Below are 18,880 nucleotides of genomic sequence, written 5' to 3'. Positions count from 1 at the left end.
AGAACTGCTACATCAAGAGTCTCAATACATCTTTAACAGTAAGTATTTTGTTAGCAGCTGAAGGAAACACAAATGGGGGTGGATAATAGGTGTTTGCATTAGCTTCATGTTGTCCAGTCCTGGTGCTCATAAAGCTGTTTAAACAGAATCTTAGCAGCATGTGCTGAAAATATGCAATTCTTCCATGCCTCTTGGAACAGGAACATTAACCCAGTGAGTGCTTGGAGCAGCTCAGCTAGGTCAGCCGTGCCTTCCCAACAGCAGTCATGCCCCACCTCATGGTGTGCAACCGACCGCTCAGCTGGACTTTGACTCTGGTGCTGGGGTATCTCTTTTATCTCCTCCTGGGGGCCATGGTGTTTCAGCTGCTGGAAAAACAGGCAGAAGCCAAATCTCGGGACCAGTTCCAAGTGGAGAAACTCAAATTTCTGCAAAACTACACCTGCTTGGATCGACAAGCTCTGGAGCAGTTTGTACAGGTAAGCAGAGCAATCAGTATGTGGGCGCCCAAGGACTCAATGTTCTTTTCATCTGTACTACGTAAATTAATCTGTGGGATGATGCAGGGGGAATCATGCCTTGGGACAGAGGGTTGAGTTCAACCGTCTCTGATTCCAACCCATGCGTCCTACAATTCTTAAAAGCTTTTGGGGGACCAAAGGGATTTCCCACCAAAACCAAGAGAAAAGGCCAGGAAAGTTTTAAAAAATGTAACAGTCTAATGATAAATTAAGATGGGTAGCTCTATTAGTCTGTCTGTAGCAGTAGAAAAGAGCAAGAGTCCAGTAGCACCTGTAAGACTAACAAAATTTGTGGTAGGGTATGATCTCCCATGAGTCACAGCTCACTTCTTCAGATACAGCTAGAATGTGAATCCATATGTCCTTATATCTTGGTGAGTGGAATGATTTCAGATGCCAAATAACAATAGCAAGTAGATGACAAAAGATTGTGAATGACAATGACAACAGCAGGCAAGATTTGATACTGTGGGGTATGCAGAGAGGCAGTGGGTGTGGAGAAATCAGCACTGGTAATGAGACAGGAAGCCTAGGTCTCAATTCAATCCAGGTGGATGCATTGTATTGAGCTTCTCCAGTCCACTCACCAAGATATAAGGACAGATGGATTCACATTCTAGCTCTATCTGAAGAAGTAAGCTGTGACTCACAAAAGCTCATACCCTAGAACAAATTTTGTTAGCCTTATAGGTGCCACTGGACTCTTGCTCTAGTCTAATGATAAACCTGCACTGTGGAAACTCCTTGCATGCAGTAGCTATTGTGACTCATTCTTGACAAATAGTAACCCCTGGTTTTATTGGGTTATCTCAAATCTTCCACCAGTTCTGTATCTGCCAGTGCACCTTAACTTCAGTTCTCTAATTCCATCTAATCCCATGAAAACAAATACAGCTGAAAACAATAATTAAAGGAACCGTGCATCTCTTGTCTTTTTATTTTTAATCACTGCTGGACTGCCATATTTTGAATTCTAGCTTTTTACTAACTCTTTGAAGAGGGCCCATAGGAAGAAGATATGGCTAGTTGTGGTGAATTACTGTTTGGGTGCAGGGAATGAATGTTTGTTGGAGAAAGGCAGACCTGATGACCTAAGCCCAGTTTGATATGTCACCTTAAGCAACATTTGAGCCCAGGTTGTTGGTATGAATGGCAGTGAACACAATAACATTTAAACATTTAATCCACATTTAATATAATCAATGCCATACATGCTTACCTTTGCTGCAACAGGAAGGTAAATAAAGGAAAAACTGACACAACATGGTCAGTTTATTACAGCAATAGTCTAACGCATGAAGGCTTCTCTGAACAACCTGCTTTATTGTGTCATAAATGTACAATTGGTTGCTAATTGCATGGCTTCCCTCTGGGCTACAACTTCTGCTGGCTAACTATTGAAGTATTCCAGCATTCAGGCCAATATCTGTGCCTAAAATATGGGATTCTTCACCCTGCACAGCCATAGACATGCGTGCATGCACATGCATGCGTGCGCGCACAAGTAATACAGTCATTGCTGTGTGGGGTAGATTTGTTTGTTTCATTTACAAGAGTATACCTTTTATCCCTTTACCCATTAAAGAGTTTAAAAGGGGCTTTCATGCCCAGTATTAATGCTTTAAGTGCATGAACACTATAGCAAGATGGATGAAGACATTTTGATACGTTAAGACAGATATTTTATTGGACAGATAATACTTCATTAATTGTTTCTGATAATTAAAAACAAGCAATGGATATTTTCTTCTCCCCATTTCCTGTCTGCATCATATGTTTAGGATTGCATTAATAGGAAACTTTAAAAATTATTAAAATGATTTTAAAATGACTGTATATTTCTCCACAGTACAACTAGTGTCCATGTCATCTCTTTTGCTTTGCCTTTTTTCGCAGATCAGTGGAAAGTCCATTTCTGCCCCTTTATCAATACCTGACTGCCTTGTGAATTGTTCATTTTGCACTTTGCACTCAGGGTCCTCTACCAGTCCTGCACTGGAATGCACAACTAGCAGCTGTTCAATTGTTTGTTTGTTTGTTTCAAAAAGGGTGATAAAAGCAATACAACCATCTCCTTTGCAGCAAGACAATTTCTTCTTTCATTTATGAGTAGCCAAGATATTGCCCTATTATCATTAACAGGGATTTGTGAGAATGTCATGCAATGGTTAAAATGTGCTTGGGGCACAAATGTGTACGCAAGAGAAGATCCTCAGTGCCTGAGGCTGCATGTCACACTATAGTAAAACCAGCATTAAAGCACTATTTCACTTTACAAAGCTTAATGATCATTTGCCCTTTTTTCTAGTATTACTGCTAATGTTACTAGTGTCTCTGTTTATGCACTAATGACAGGGGAAATACTCAGATTGAGAAATCATGTCTTCCAGTGTACAGTCACAGATGATACAGGACTTGCTTGTTCTCTTTACTTCTCTCAATCAATACAATGTCCTTTGTGATGGGGAATTTTCATTGTCATTATTGGACTTTAAGCTGAGCAACTATGCTCTCAGAGCAATTTCTGACATCTTGTTATGTATTTATGCTTTCCTATTAACATCAGTAGACATTTCCTTGAGTCAGAAAAGAATAAAAATGCAATATAAAGTGATGATTTTTCATATTGGACAACTAGCTTTCTAGCTCATTGTTCAAGCAATGCTCAAAACTGGTGGAAGGTGGGAAAGAATCACTTATAAAGGTAGAAAAGAATAACTTATAAAACAGTAAATTCATTTTAAATGCTGTGATGCAATTAGTACTAAAAATAGAAAATGAATCCTAAATTTCAATTTAAAATACCAATTTTGCCATGAATTGTGAAAATATGGTGGTTTCTAGAAAAGAAGGTTATGCTTAAATGTGAAACTTTTAAAAGGGATTTTCTGTTATTTAATAGGATTTACATATGAATAAATGATTTTTATTTGTTTGGCAAACTAATCAAACAAACTCCCAATTTTGTGATATTTTCCCTTGCATTGTTTTCCACTGGCAGGAGGTAACTTGTACAACAAAAAAGGGGGTGATGATTGTTATCAATTCCCCCTCCTTCTGCAAACTCTCACTTCAATGCCCATTATGTTTCTGGGAGTCCACTGATACCCACAGGCATGATTTGAATGGGAAACAACAACCTTCAGTGCGGGGGGAAATTCACTTCCACAAGTGCTATTCCACTTGTGCTACATGGGATCCAAACCTCTATTTTAAGCCCTAGCATTTTCCCTCAAAGTATAACAGTATGTTTTTTTCTTCTCCATCATATAAACAGAATTTAATTTAAGTAATACATTTACAGAAGTAGAGTAATTAAATGTGAGCTCAATTTTTGTATACCTATGCGGCAAATGATTACCAATTTCCTCTAATCTGGCTGTACTGGGAAAACCTCTAGAGGGCACCAGCATGTTTTCTATAACAAATAGTCCTTAAATATCACTCACCATCAGAAATAACTCACAATTATATTACAGACTGTCAGATGATGGGAACTCCTAGTATTTATGCTATTGGTCTGTATCCTGCCACTTGGTTCAGCAAAGTCTGGAGCCTCCCTCCACATTAAGTTACTCTCCTGGGAGGCTCCATGGCTCAGGTGGTACAGCATATGATTTTCATGTAGAAGGTCCCAAGTTCAATCCCTGGAGAAGAGGAGCAGGTTGTAGGTGATGTGAAAGGACCTGGAGAGCTGCTGCCAGTGAGAGTGGAAAATATTGATCTTGAAAGACCAATAGGTACCCTGCAGTATAAAAGATCATGCCCTCACTGGATTGATTTTGTTTCTAAAATCTGAATTTCTGAATAATGACACGATAAGGATGCCTTCAGTAATTCAGTTCACCCTATATCAGAATCTTGAGTGAAGCAGGAGCAATATCTAGGGCCCACAGGCAGTCAGAAAGATGATTCATTTTTGTGTATGTTCATGTATTTGTTTTTCTCCATGATGCAATGAAAGTCTCCTTTTTAAAAAATGTAAATCAAAGATTTGGCAGATACAGGCTTTTAAAAAGTTAAATTACAAAGCAGTGGTACAGTCAGCTAAAAATACACAGTTCAGAGAGAAAAAAAATCATCAAAAGTATGTGAAATCCAACTGGAAGAAAAACTTCTGAGCGACAGGCACCCAAGTGAGAAAATTTCCCAAACTCTGTGCATTGAATTAGGCAAGGAGAAATGATGAAACAGCAAGTAACTAACAGAAGGAAAGGCCAATTTTTTCAGTATCTGGAGGCTGGGGGGGGGGACTGGAGAAAGAGAGAGGGGAGGGAAAAGACATTGCCATCTGCATTAGCTGGTAGCACTTAATCCAATGCACAAAGTGGGCTAAGATTCCAGGGGGACCTGCCAGCCTGTCCTCATGGATGGAAGGGCAGCATTATAAGAAGCAACAGAAATCCTAGACTTTTGGCAAAAAGATCTTCAAAAATTATTACAGTGCCAGTCCTTGAACTATTTTGGCTATGACATCTCTCTGCTGTCTTTAAAACAACACATGAAATGCAGAAAACATTAAAATCCCTTACAGTTCCGAAGTCTGCTAAACCTCAACTGTTTCCAACCCCTTTAAAGCACATTGGAAACGATCACTGATAGTAGGACGAAAGGTGGAAAGTTGGAAACAGGGAGGACGGAAGGTTGGAAGGTATCTAACAGTATCTTGACTGATTGCCAGAAGTATCTCTCAGACTTACAATGCTGACTTTTAAGTAGCAATACTAGAAACTGAACCTTATATGCACTATACCACGCTATAGCCCTATACCTGGTGGTAAGCCCCATGGACTGAAGTGGAACATTTCTGAATAAATATATATAAAGATGCAGTGTCAATCACCCAGTTTCTGACCTTATAATACACCTTTTCTCCTTCACTTGTAAACACACCCTTGGCCTCCTCTTTCCTGTCAGGTCATTATGGAAGTATGGGAGAAAGGTGTCAACCCAGAAGGAAATTCAACCAACCCCAGCAACTGGGACTTCAGCAACAGTTTTTTCTTTGCTGGGACTGTTGTCACCACCATTGGTAAGGTAACCTTTTTGAGTGCAAGGTAATCTTTTTCTTTTGGGGCTCCTGCAAAATGTTCTGTAGAGAGCTGGATTATTTGAGTGATAGTACGAAGTAGTCCTAGCAAAGCTTTCTCAGAATGGTCTTAGTCATAGCAACTTGTATTTAAAAGGCCGCCATTTCAACCAACACCCATATTTCTACATGTACTTTTCCTACGATTAATTATTTGGTCCTAAAGAATGGAACAGATTGTCATGATTATAGCTAGAACTATAGGGGAACAGTTATTCAAGCAAGTTACTCAAGACACCTATGTACACAGAAACAGGTCTAGCATGGCCCCATAACTAGACAGGCCACAAAGAGAGGCTAAAATAATAAGAGTTATACACACACAGTTGTATTGCATATGTAGCTCAGAAGAGCTGTGTAACTCATATCAATATATACAATGTACCAAGGTCCAGGTGCAGGGAGTATTTGAGAATGGCAAGAATGTCCAACTTCATAGAAGTTAGCAAAATTATGGATGTATTGGTGGAAGGCCAAAAGCTATTCAGGTGTATGAGAAACTTGTTGTAATTACTAATGTTACATTGACTTCAAGAAGGAACTATTTTACATGTTTTAAGATGTTTCAAAGATAGATAACCTTGTTTGGTGTATGAAGTCATAAGATAATAATTTAGCCAAGAATTTGAGTCTTTGATGCATGATAGACAGCTATTGTTAAAAAAAGGTTTTGAAACTCTTTAAATATGACTAGCTTAACTGATAGCTTCTTTTTAGAAGAGGCTCTTTGTCTGTGACCTTATCTTTGGGTAAGATAATTTGGGGGGGGGGGGTCATGTAATTGCTCCCTTTTAATGATATATGTAGTTATGATGTTTGAAATGATTTTATGTTGATTGGGTTGATATTAAGAATGTTGAATAACTATTTTGTAATAATAAAAGGCTTAAAATGGAAACAGAAGCTTCATAATTTTCTTATTAGTGTACAATACCCAGAAATGAACCTAGAAATGTTATCTGTGCAGCACCTCTTGCCAGGAGATAAATGATTTAATATAGACAAGCTAAATAGATGCTCAGGGCTTAAGTGCATACCTTTGTCTCAATCAGAGTCACCCAGAACAAAAAAACAATTTTGCTTGCGTAAAATCAACTTTTGCATATTCATATAAGTATGATAGTTCTTGCAGTGAACTTAACCTAGAACTGAATGAACTGGCCAAATTTGAGCACTTTTTTTAATATAAATTTTTATAAAACATTTTTTAACCAACAAACAACAACAACATTCAACATTTACAAAGTGTAATATTGTTATAAGATTTCAAGACCAAAATATTTAGTAGCAATCAAAGTCCAGTCCTATTGGGTCTCTTTAGCTTTAACTGGTTCCAAGGTCGTTATATCAATTAGTAAAATCATATCTATATTAAGCTTAAATACAAACATTCAAATTTCAGGATTAATGATATTATAATAAGGTAGCTTAGTGACTACAAGCTCATTTCTAGAAAATTTGAGCACTTTTAACCCCCTTGATTTCAATGGAAGAATTACAAATGCACTTTGAATCTATGGGAGTTTAAAGCACTTAGCTTCGGTTAACACATGCCTTTTGTGAATACTGTACATGCAAAGGAATTAGAAAGATGTTCTGAGCCCCATCAAGATGGGGTTGCCAACCTCCAGGTGGTGGCTGGAGATCTCCTGGAAATGGCCATAGAAATCAGTTCCCCTGGAGATAATGGCTGCTTTGGAGGATGGTCTCTATGGGATTATACCCTGCCGAGGTCCCTCCCCTCCCCAAACCCTGCCTTCTCTAGGCTCCACTCCCCAAAACTCCAGGAATTTTCCAACCTGGACCTGGCAGCCCTACATCAAGAGACTATCTGTTTGATTTTTTGTTTTGCAGGATATGGGAACTTAGCCCCCAGCACCGTGGCTGGGCGGGTGTTTTGTGTATTCTATGCCTTATTTGGGGTACCCCTTAACCTGGCATTTCTCAATCAGCTGGGGAAAGGACTTAGTGCTCACTTGATCAACCTGGAGAGATGGGTCCACAAACCAGGCCGAGCCCAGGTACAGCTTTTTATTTATCACTCTTACATTTTCATAGCTTTTTCAAATGTGATTTTCACAAAGTATCTTAGAACAGACTGGTTTTACTTAGACTTACCCCATAACCTGTGGCTGTTGCATCCTCTCTTGCGACCAAGAGTATTGGAGGTATTTACTATTTGGGATGAGGACAGTCACATCCTATATAGCAGAGGTCTCCAACGTGGTGCCTGTGGGTACCATTGCATCTGCTGACACCTTTCCTGATGCCTGCTAAATGTTTTTAGAAAGTGAGTGGGGCCAGGTGGAGCTTCTGCCAAGTACGGCTTCTGATTGGCCACTGGAAATTTGATTGGCTGTGCAGATTTTTAAAAACATTGCTTTGGCAGAAACTGCTTTAACAGCACAAGGATTTTCACTGTGTAAATGGAGTAAGCTGAAGCAGCCATTTTGTGGCTGGCTCCTCCTCCTGCAGCAGCCATTTTATGGTAGCCATTTTGTGTCTGTGCCCACTACACTGTGTCAGAATTCGAAATATGCCCACAGGCTTAAAAAGGTTGGGGACCCCTACTCTATAGAGTTGAACTTAGAATGGGCTTATAAAGGTGCACTGTATGGGAATGGGAAAGAGTTCCGGACTAGGAAACAAGCTGTGGTGTTGCTTCATGGAGGAGATGGGACCACCTTAAAAACAGAGAGCCCTTTCTAAAGGACTAGAAGACATTCTGGCTTAGGTTCCTCAGGAGCAGGAATATGGCAACCACCTCTCTTTCTTCCTTAGCCTATCTCATTTATTTTTATCACATCCTTACTCCAAGAAGCATCCATGATTTTCTCTTCTCCATTTTATTCTCACAACACCCCGGTCTGGTACGTTAGGTTGAGAGTGAGTGACTGGCCCAAAGTCACCCAGAGAGTGTTATAGCAGAGTGAAACCTGAGTCTCCTATATTCTGTTCTGCTATTACACCACACTGGTTGTCCATTACATTTTTGCTCTGGATTGGTGGATAGCTCTTTGCTCTCAGTGTATGACAATCACTTTCATAAACTTGAAACAGTTTTTCTCTACCGTGAGATAACTGATCCTATAATATTTATCTATTTATATTTTAAAACTTTCTAGCCTGCCTTTCTTCCTGTTGAGACCCAAAGCAGTGAATATGAAAAACCCTGTACCAGGATCTATAAAAGTGTCACCAGCCAGTATCAACTGAATTTTCATATATTTGTGCCTGCCCAGCACAATGTAAGAACCAAGCAAGGGCTTCCTATGGGGGGCCATGACCTGGATGGCCCAGGTTCCTGTACTTGATAAATCACTGTCTGTATTTTGTCCCTACTTTTAACTGAGGAAAACTTAACAGTTTGTAAAGTGTGATTTACTAGGATTATCATTCTGCAGGATTCAAGAACTTCCTCATGATCTGTAGAGGACAAATCAGTACACCTTTATAAGTTCATTGACTTCAATGGATTTAGAAGGGTGCTTAGGATTGGACTTTAAGTTGAGGAGTGGATTCATCTTGTCTGCAATACACAGAGATTTGAACACACACAACTACTAAGGCACCATATAATGCACAGCCTGACATTTCACAGGTGGCGAGGGACCTTCTGAACTACTGGGAATAACAGAATCTAGGTCAACTGTTTTTATATAATATCTTTATGCTAAACAACTCCGACTTTAGCTGTTAAACAGAGCAGGCAGGCTATTGAATAATAAAGGAATATAGTATACAGCATTTGGCAACTAGTAACTGGAGAAGCTCAGGCAGTAATTCTTGGGATGAGAATAGAGGGTAATATAGGCCCATCCTATTTTCATTGGATGGTATACCACCGTTCAGGACAACTTAACACCCACTCAGAGCGGTTTACAAAGTATGTCACTATTACCCCACAACAATCACCCTGTGAGGTGGGTGGGGCTGAGAGAGCTCTGGAAAGCTGTTGTTGTGTATTGGCCCTAGCTTCAATAAAAGTTAGGCTCCTCTCACTTTAGTTCTCATTGGATGTTTCTGCTGGCAAGCAGCCAATGCCCCTCTCTAAATAAAGGCCAATCACAATCATGTAAATATGTTATATTGTATATAGTTCATGCAAATGATGGTATTCTAGGGTGTGTGTTGCTATTGGTTAATGGTTAATTCAGCGGCGGGGTTTGTATGTATATATTGGGGTTTTCTGTTCTGTTGAGCATCTGTTTGTTCTGGCTAGCAATAAAGAGTGTTGTGTTGAGCTGAATTCACTCTGGGCTGAAATCATTCTGAGCTCCTAGCTCAGTACATAATACTGGCGACGAGGATGGGATACTAGGTGGGTAGGCAGCACCCACAGCTGAATTACCTCAGGCAGGTAGGCAGCTCTGCAGCAGAGAGCTAAGTCACGCCTGGCGGGTAGGTAGCCCGTGGTGCCAGCTAAGGCTTACCAGTGAGGAATTGTCGCCTCCACCACTAGCGTGCACCGAACAACAGAACAGTATGGCCACCAAGGGCCAGTTTGAGCAATTCAACAGTGCCGCCAAGGACTGGGACTCTGATGTCTCATGTTTTCAATTTTACCTCACAGCCAATGAGATCACTGGCGCTGTGCAGGAGTAAGCTGCTTTCCTCAGCACTTGCAGCTGTTCCACATTTGAAATTGCCTGCACTCTTGTAGCTCCGGAAACGCTCGAAGCGGTGCCGCTCGACACAATACTTTAAAAACTAAAAGAGCACTTCGCACCACAACCATCAAAAACTGCAAGCTGCTATACTTTTTACAAGTGGGACCAGGCACCAGGTGAAACAGTCACTGCATTCATCGCGGCCTTACGGAAGATGGCCTGACTGTGTGAGTTCACTGACCTGGAAGAAGCCTTGCAGGATTGTTTAGTGTGTGGCCTTCACAACAAAAAGCTGCAGCAGCGCTTGTTCACCAAAAAGGACATTGATTTCAAAACTGCTTATGAAGAGGTCATTGCAGCAGAAGCAGCGGAGCAGTCCACTAAGGACGTGCGGCAGACAAGAAGTCCAGTGCATCCTAGAAAAACAGAGCTGGTTCATCATGAAGGTGTCGAGAGTGAATCGGAGAGTGAAGATGAAGTTCTTCACACTCAAGCAGCGCAGCCCAATTGACTGAATCCACAAAAGTACCACGGGCCATCCTGTGCTAGCTGTGGGGGGGGGGGGGAGCCACGAACACAAACTATGCCGATTCCATGATGCTGAGTGTTGGAAGTGCGACAAAAAGGGCCACATTGCACGGGTCTGTAGAGCTGTCAAGGCGGGAAGTTCACCCCAGCAGTCTTTGCATCTCACTTCATGTCACCGTTGGCTGACAGCCAGAGGGTCTTCTCAGCCAGAAGAATGTCACTGTGTAACCAGGGGTGTGGGAAAGACCATCGTCCTGAGCACCAACAACATCTCAAAAGACAAAATCCGTGTCACCGTGCCCATCAAAGGCTCACTCTGTGAGATGGAGCTGGACACTGGGTCGGCGATCTCAATCATATTGATGGCCATCTATAACCGAGTGTACCCCAAGGGAATGACCCAAGGCTGGAACCCTGTGATATTATCCTGACTGACTTCCAGGGTTGTCGTGTCCCAGTAGCAGGAATAGGCCCAGTCACAGTCACTTATAAGGACTTTCGGGGCACCCTTCGCCTCTTCATTGTCAAGGGGCACCTCGCTAGCCTACTGGGGCTTGATTGGTTCAAGGCATTGGGCATCCACGTCACCGGAGTCCAACAAGTCAGCCAATCTAAGCTAGATGCAGTCTGCACTGAGTTTCTAGCCATTTTGACAGATCCTTGGGTGCTACACCGGGCCCCCTGTATCATTCGACCTCGACCCATCAGTCCAGCCGACCCACCTCAAAGCAAGAAGGGTCCCCTTTGCATTCTAACCAAGCATTGACAAGGAGCTAGAACACCTGATGGCCCAGGGGGTCCTCGAGTCCGTCTCTCATGCCCGGTGGGAAACGCCCATAAAGGCCAACGGGTCAGTATGCCTTTGTGCAGATTACAAGTGCACCATCAACAAGGTGCTCCAGCAGCACGCATATCCAGTGCCTGTGGTCGGCCACCTCCTGGTGTCCTTAGCTAGAGGAAATACTTTTGCTAAAATCGACCTGGCACAAGCTTATCAGCAGCTGTCAGTGGATGATGCCATTGCAGAAGCTCAAACCATTGTTACGCACTGCGGCACATTCAAGGTTAAGAGGCTACAGTTCGGGGTCAGCGTGGCTCCTGGCATATTTCAGGGGCTTATGGAAGGCCTGCTTAGAGGGATTCCTGGCATCATTCCATACTTTGATGATATCTTGATAGTGGGAGCATCCTCCACTGAACTCACCAGCCGCCTCCGAGAAGTCCTCTGCCGTCTCCGAGACACCGGTCTGAAAGTAAAAAGAGAAAAGTGTCCGTTTGGGGTTCCAAACCCAGAGTGAATTCAGCTCAACACAACACTCTTTATTGCTAGCCAGAACAAACAGACGCTCAACAGAACAGAAAACCCCAATATATACATACAAACCCCGCCGCTGAATTAACCATTAACTAATAGCACGAGAAAGTTCTCTGGATGTGGGGGGAAAAGCACTCCCTCTCATTTACAGCTGTTAAAGAGCTCCTGTCTTCCAATGCTGTCTTCACACACTGTGATGAAGGAAAGCTGCTCATCCTGGCCAGTGACGCCTCACCATACAGAATTGGCACTGTCTTGAGTCACCAATTGCCAGATGGGTGGGATTCCCCAATAACGTACTATTCAAGGACTCTGTCTAAGGCCGAGCGCAACTATACTCAAATTGATAAGGAGGCTCTGGCATTAGTTGCCAGCATGAAGAAGTTTCATGACTATATCTACGGCAGGCGTTTTGAGATCGCTACTGACCACAAACCTCTATTAGGCCTCTTCGCTCCTGGCAGGCAGACTCCTCAAATTATGTCCCCCTGGATGCTGCGCTGGTCCGTCTTTTTGTCCGCCTACAACTACCAGATCTCATACCGACCAGGCAAGGCCATCGGACACATGGATGCCCTTAGCCACCTTCCCGTGCCGGAGCCTGTCACCGACCCCTCACCAGGCCATGGGGTCATGCAGCTGGAAGACTTGCCGCAGCCACCCCTTCTCGCTTCAGACATTGCCGCCCTTTCTGCCAAGGACCCCACCATCTCCCAGGTTCTGAACTGGAAGTGGAGGGGGTGGCCTGCCGGCAGAAAGGACTCTGTTTTCCAGCCATACAGTTCCTGGTACCACAGTTTGTCAGTGCAGAAGGGATGCCTCCTATGGGGAAGTCGGGTTGAGATTCCCCTAAAACTGTGTCAGCCGGTGCTTGAAGTGCTTCATGTTGAGCACCCAGGTATCATGAAAATGAAGGCCTTGGCCCGGAGCTATGTGGTGGCGGCCGGGATTCGACTCTGCCATTGAGAAATGGGTTCATACGTGCCAGCCTGGTACAGGCATGGGAGACAACACGGACTCCATGGTCGCAACTCCACATCGACTTTGCAGGGCCATTCCAGGGGCACACATTCCTAATTGTAGTAGACTCTTATTCTAAATGGCTAGAAGTCATCCCCGTATCCGCAATGACTTCCATTGTCGTCATCCGCACACTTCAGCGCCTAATAACCACACACGGCATCCCAGACACTGTTGTATCCGACAACAGTGCGCAGTTTACATCCAGAGAGTTCCAGCAGTTCCTGGAAAACAACTCCATCAGGCATGTGACGCCGGCCCCATTCCACCCATCCACCAATGGACAGGCAGATGGTGCAAATCGCCAAGGACTCATTGTGCAGACTAGAACACAGGGACCTTAACCTGTGGCTGACGGAACTTCTTTTGTAGCAGCATATTACTCAGCACTCTATTACCAGTCGGAGCCCTGCCAAGCTGCTTATGGGATGGCGGCTTACAATACTGCTCGACTGGCTTCACTCTGACTTCACCCCAGACACCAAAAGGGGAACAGAAGCATCCGAGACACCAAGGCTGTTCGAGGTGGGCGACCTCGTCTATGCGAGGAACTACGGAAACGGGCCTGTGTGGTTTCCAGCAACTATCACCTGTTCTATAGGGCCGGTGTCGTACAAGGTGGCCGATTCCACTGGCAAGGTCTACTGCTGGCACTCAGACCAGTTGCAACAATGGTGGCAAGAACGGGAAGAGGGCCCCCCCCTTTGATTTGGCCACAGACATTGGGATAGCTCCAGCCACGGCAGCCAAGAACCACAGGGATGTTCCGGAAGAACCTACTCAGAGCATGCCGCCGATGGTGGACGGAGCCAGGGCAGCTGAAGGCAACGGGGGCACCGTTGCCAAGTGGGAAAAGCCCTCCTTGAACTCTTGGACTCCTGCTAGTGAGCCTGAAACTCCCCAGGAGTTGCACAGGTCTTAGAGGACTCGACAACCCCCTACCTATCTGCGGGACTTTGTCTGCAACGGATTGTCTCACACTTAGTGGGGAGGGGTGTTGTGTATTGGCCCTAGCCTCAATAAAAGTTAGGCTCCTCTCACTCTAATTCTCATTGGATGTTTCTGCTGGCAAGCAGCCAATGCTCCTCTCTAAATAGAGGCCAATTACAATCATGTATATATGCTATATTGTATATAGTTCATGTAAATGATGGTATTCTAGGGTGTGTGTTGCTATTGGTTAATGATTAATTCAGGGGCAGGGTTTGTATGTATTTATTGGGGTTTTCTGTTCTGTTGAGCGTCTGTTTGTTCTGGCTAGCAATAACGAGTGTTGTGTTGAGCTGAATTCACTCTGGGCTGAAATAATTCTGAGCTCCTAGCTCAGTACATAATAGCTGTGACTGACCCAAGGTCACTCAACTGGCTTCAAGTGAAGGAGTGGGGAATCAAACCCAGTTCTCCAGATTAGAGTCCTGTTTCTCTTAACCACTACACTAAAATGGCTCTGGTATGGTGCTCTTGTTCTGTGAAGCCAATTAACAACCCCTTCTATTGCCAAGAACTTTGTCTAGCTTATTCCTCAGCTCTGTTTCTTTATCCCATTGTTCTCTTCATCTGTTCATGTATTTCACTGCCCTCTCTACCTATTTTTAGTGCCTGAAGACACTTTTGTAGATCCTGGTATAGGGTTTCTCATATTCACTGCTTTTGGTCTCAACAGGAAGAAAGGCAGGCTAGAAAGCTTTTATATAGATATATTTTTAGATACATACTCCCTATTTTTTTTTAAATAGCTTGTTCTCATTAGAGGTATGCAATTTGAGATAATCCCAGTAAGCCGCTTCAGGATTCAAGTGTTTAAAATGCTTTGGTATGCTCCGTAAAGATTCACAAATCTTTAAGGAGCACACCGAAACTCAACAGAGCACTTTTTTCCATTTGCAAATGGCAAGAAAAGTCCTGCTTTCAAACCCCAACTGCTTTACAGCTAATGGGAGGGGGATTCTCCATCAGCTGAGGGGAGGGAGAAGAGGGGGTCTCTGCTCTCCTTCCCCTTAGTTGAAAAGAAGCTCCCAGTGTTTGAAAGCAGTTTTTTTCAACTGATAAGAGGGGAATCCCCCTCCTTTCAGCTGAAAAGCTGCAGTTTGAAAACAGCAACACTTTTCTTGCCACATAAGAAATGTGTTGCTGTTTTCAAACGCCGGCGGTTTTTTTCAGCTGATGGGGGAAGAAAAGCAAGAAAAGTCTTGCTCTTTGCCTAAAGCTTGCCAAAGTGATACAAATCACTTCAGGAAGCTTTGCTTCAGGATTCCCAAATCAACTCAGTAATGCTGAGGGCATTCCTAATCTTTCTAAATCGTGCTGATTTGGGTTAGAAACTCAAATCAGAAACCCGAAGCACACACCCCTAAGTTCTCATGCTGGCTTTGAAGTTGTGCCCTGTTACTTCAGCAAGAGATCCAGGCTGGATGCACCAATGCATCCATGGCTTCCCAAAATCTCTAAAAAGGCATGTATCATTATGCAGATCAGATTCACCTACCTTTTATAAAGAAAGCCACTCCAAGAAGAAAAGGTCAAAGAATGAGTTAGAGAAGTTCTAAATTTCAAGATTTTGCTTTACTAATCTTCTCTAGGTTTAATACATTTTTGTGCTGCTGCAGACTAGACAAAAGGACATTCTAAACCCTACCCACTGAAGATGCTCATTACTACTAAATCAATATTTTCCTCTCTTTACTTCTCAGGTAGCACAGACTCTGGCAATGGGACTCTTTTTAACAACTGGGTCTTTGCTTTTTCTGGTTTTCCCACCAATGATTTTCAGTTATGTTGAAGGCTGGAGTTATGGAGAAGGTTTCTACTTCACCTTCATCACCCTCAGCACCATTGGATTTGGAGACTATGTAGTAGGTAAAGAAAAACATTGGTGTAAAACATGCTCTTGTTCATGACATACTTTGTAAACCACTCTGCGTGGGCATTAAATTGTTCTGAAGGGCAATATATAAATCGAATGTTGTTGTTGTTGTTGTTGTTGTTAAAGTGTGCATAAATCAACCAGCTTTAGCCCAGTATCAATGTTCAAGTTAGCTAAAAGCATAATGAGTATTGCTTGTTGCAACTAATATTAATTGCTTTAATAAAAGATTCATACCAGGCAGTACAGGATCAACGAACAGCAGTTTTCTGCCTAGATAAGAAACAGGATGCACCCAGACGTATACCCCCCAAAACTGCTGTGATGTTTTCTCCTGGCAGACTGAGGAAGCTCAGAAGTTGAACCCACTCATTCTGTGGGTTTTGCAGCACAGACAGCTGTACAGAGTTAATATTGGCTGGCAGCTGTGATCCCTCCTCCCCCTTCACAGAAAAGTAATACAGTGTTATGCAATGAATTTTATTTTATTTATTTATACTCTACCTTTCTCACCAGTGGAGACCTAAAATGGCTTACATTGTTCCCCTCTCCTCCATTTTATCCTCACAACAACCCTGTGAGGTAGATTGGCCTGGGAGAATGTTACTGGCCGTAATCACCCAGCAAACTTCCTAAGCAGAGTGGGAATTTGAACATGGGTCTCCCAGATACTAAACCAGCACTCTAACCATTTGTATTAATTCATTCTGCACCATAATCTTTTTTATTTCTGAAGGATTCCCTTACAAAAATGTTTAAAAATTGCTCTTAGGCAGGGGAAGATGTTTCAGAGCACTCTGCATGGCTGGCTGTCAGCTATATCAGTGATTTGTGTAACAGACTCTGCATAGTCGTTCCTCTGCAAATCCCACAAGACCAGTTGCCCCCATGCCCAAACTCAGGCCTAGTCTACACATGCTCCTCCATGAAAAAAAGTCCCTGCAAGTAAACAAAAAGCTCTACCCTTTCCCACTCCTTGCTGTGCTAATTTTCCAATCACAGTCAAGTTTTAACTTAGGGAAACATTTTTAAAAAGCATTCTACTGCCTCTGGAATTTACAACTCATTCTCACTTCAATCTGTTGAATATGTAAACCAGGCCTCAATGACATTATTTCCAGCAGCTATGACTACTGTTCTCTATGTACACCCCCACACTATCCTGCTCATCCATTATCTGAACCTGGCAGATAACATGGGGTTAGAATTGCTCCACTGCATCATGATTCATGTAGTCTGCATTTTTTCTCCAACACTGGCCTTACAGGAGCACTGCAAGCTGCAGCAGGGCAGGCGTGGGGCTTGGGGTGGGGTGGGGGGTCATATTTCCATGCATGGAATTTAGATGGGATCCAACCCTTAATATTCATCATGCATGTCTTTGTACATATATGTACATATGATTTCATATATGCATGGTTTCCATTCCATTGGGTTATTATTTCAGATCACGGAAGAATGAAATCTAATATATGGGTCTTCTGTGCATTTTCTTCCCAGGTACAGATCCCAACAAGCACTATATCTCAATTTACAGAAGCTTAGCAGCAATTTGGATTGTTTTTGGCTTAGCTTGGCTTGCTCTGATCTTTAACCTGGGAGCTGACTTGATGGAGAAATTCTTGCAACTTAATTGGCAAAAGCCTGATCCAGGCATTGAAGAGACACCCGTTGCCAAATTAGAGGAAAACCCTGATCAACCCAGGATCCACATACCGAGCTGAGAGTGGCTAATGGACTGGAAACTTTAAAAAGAAAAAGAAAAAAGAAAAAGGAAGAACTTCCATGCCCCATTCCCTTATGCCTACAGAGCAACATTTGTGGGTTGGTTTTCTATCAAATCCACACAGGAAAGGGGATTTTTCAAAAGAGCGGGAATCTCTTGACTTTGTAAAGACAACAGGCAAATGAAGCCTTTGAAGCAAAATGAACTGAAAGTGAAATCACCATGTTTTCCACCCAAGTAACCCCTTCAGAATATATCATCACAGTCGACTTTCAACCATTAGATTAGATCATCAGGGATGGTTCAATTCCACTCTGCAGCTATTCAAAACAGCTAGCTTCAGAAGGAGTGAAATGGCTGCACAATCAACACTGCTGCAGATCCTTTATAGGGATTTTGTTTTTCACCATAGCCAACAAAATATGAAAACAAGAAATAGTTAGCACTGTCTGCTCTCCTCGTTTCATTAGGCAGACTCTCGTCTCACTCTCATTCAACTGCATTGAATATTTATGTATAATAACTATATGTCCATAAGGCTACATAGCCAGATTATAAAAGCGTTCCTTAAAAATGCCAAAATGCAAGAGTTCATAAGAACTTATTTTTAAAGGAAGAGAGAAAAACTATGGTTTACAAAATATTCTGGTATTTGTTCTATTTTCTAGTGTAATTGCAGTCTTACACAGATGCAATTCATGAGTCCCTATGTGGGGAAAGTAGGATAAAAATGAATGGAATATATAAATAACTGCAATAAACAAGTTTTGGGGAGAGCAGCCCACCATAAATTCTTTAGTCTGACATTCATTGCCTACTCATTCTAGTGAGGCTAAAGGGAATTGAGCTGACAGAGCAGCAGTGCTCTGTATGACTATCTGCCTGTATGACTATCTGCCTTCTGGTCAGAAGTCCTGGATGTGTGCTCGCTGCAAGGAGCTCCTGGTTCTCAGGGAACGAGTACGTACCCTTGAGGCCAAGGTGGCTGACCTGGAGAAGCGGAGACAGTTAGATAGGCACGAGGACAAGATTCTCAGGGACAGGATAGATGTGTCCCACTCTAAAAATGGCAGCGTTCTTGTTGTCAAGGAGAATGAGGATCTTGTGGAATCAGGGCACCGTACTGAGGATAAGGGGAACATGCCCTCAGAAGGGACCTCTTCTTCAGTTGGTGAGCAGGTTTCCTTTCGCATCAAGGAACCATCCCT

At 42.9% G+C, this 18,880-nt stretch overlaps 1 protein-coding gene across 1 annotated transcript; it reads left to right on the top strand.

Moving 5' to 3' along the window:
• The first annotated feature begins 266 nt into the window (after positions 1 to 266).
• On the top strand, positions 267 to 18,179 carry LOC129324872 (potassium channel subfamily K member 16-like). Its single transcript, XM_054972314.1, has 5 exons — positions 267 to 479; positions 5,439 to 5,553; positions 7,465 to 7,631; positions 15,774 to 15,939; positions 17,447 to 18,179. The coding sequence occupies exons 1-5, from the start codon at positions 267 to 269 to the stop codon at positions 17,668 to 17,670; spliced, it is 885 nt and encodes a 294-aa protein (XP_054828289.1). The 3' UTR covers positions 17,671 to 18,179.
• The last annotated feature ends 701 nt before the right edge of the window (positions 18,180 to 18,880 follow it).

Source organism: Eublepharis macularius, chromosome 1 (genome assembly GCF_028583425.1).
Source record: "Eublepharis macularius isolate TG4126 chromosome 1, MPM_Emac_v1.0, whole genome shotgun sequence".
Taxonomy (NCBI): Eukaryota; Metazoa; Chordata; class Lepidosauria; order Squamata; family Eublepharidae; genus Eublepharis; species Eublepharis macularius.
Note: the sequence above shows the minus strand (reverse complement) of the source record. Positions and strands in the feature narration are given on the sequence as shown.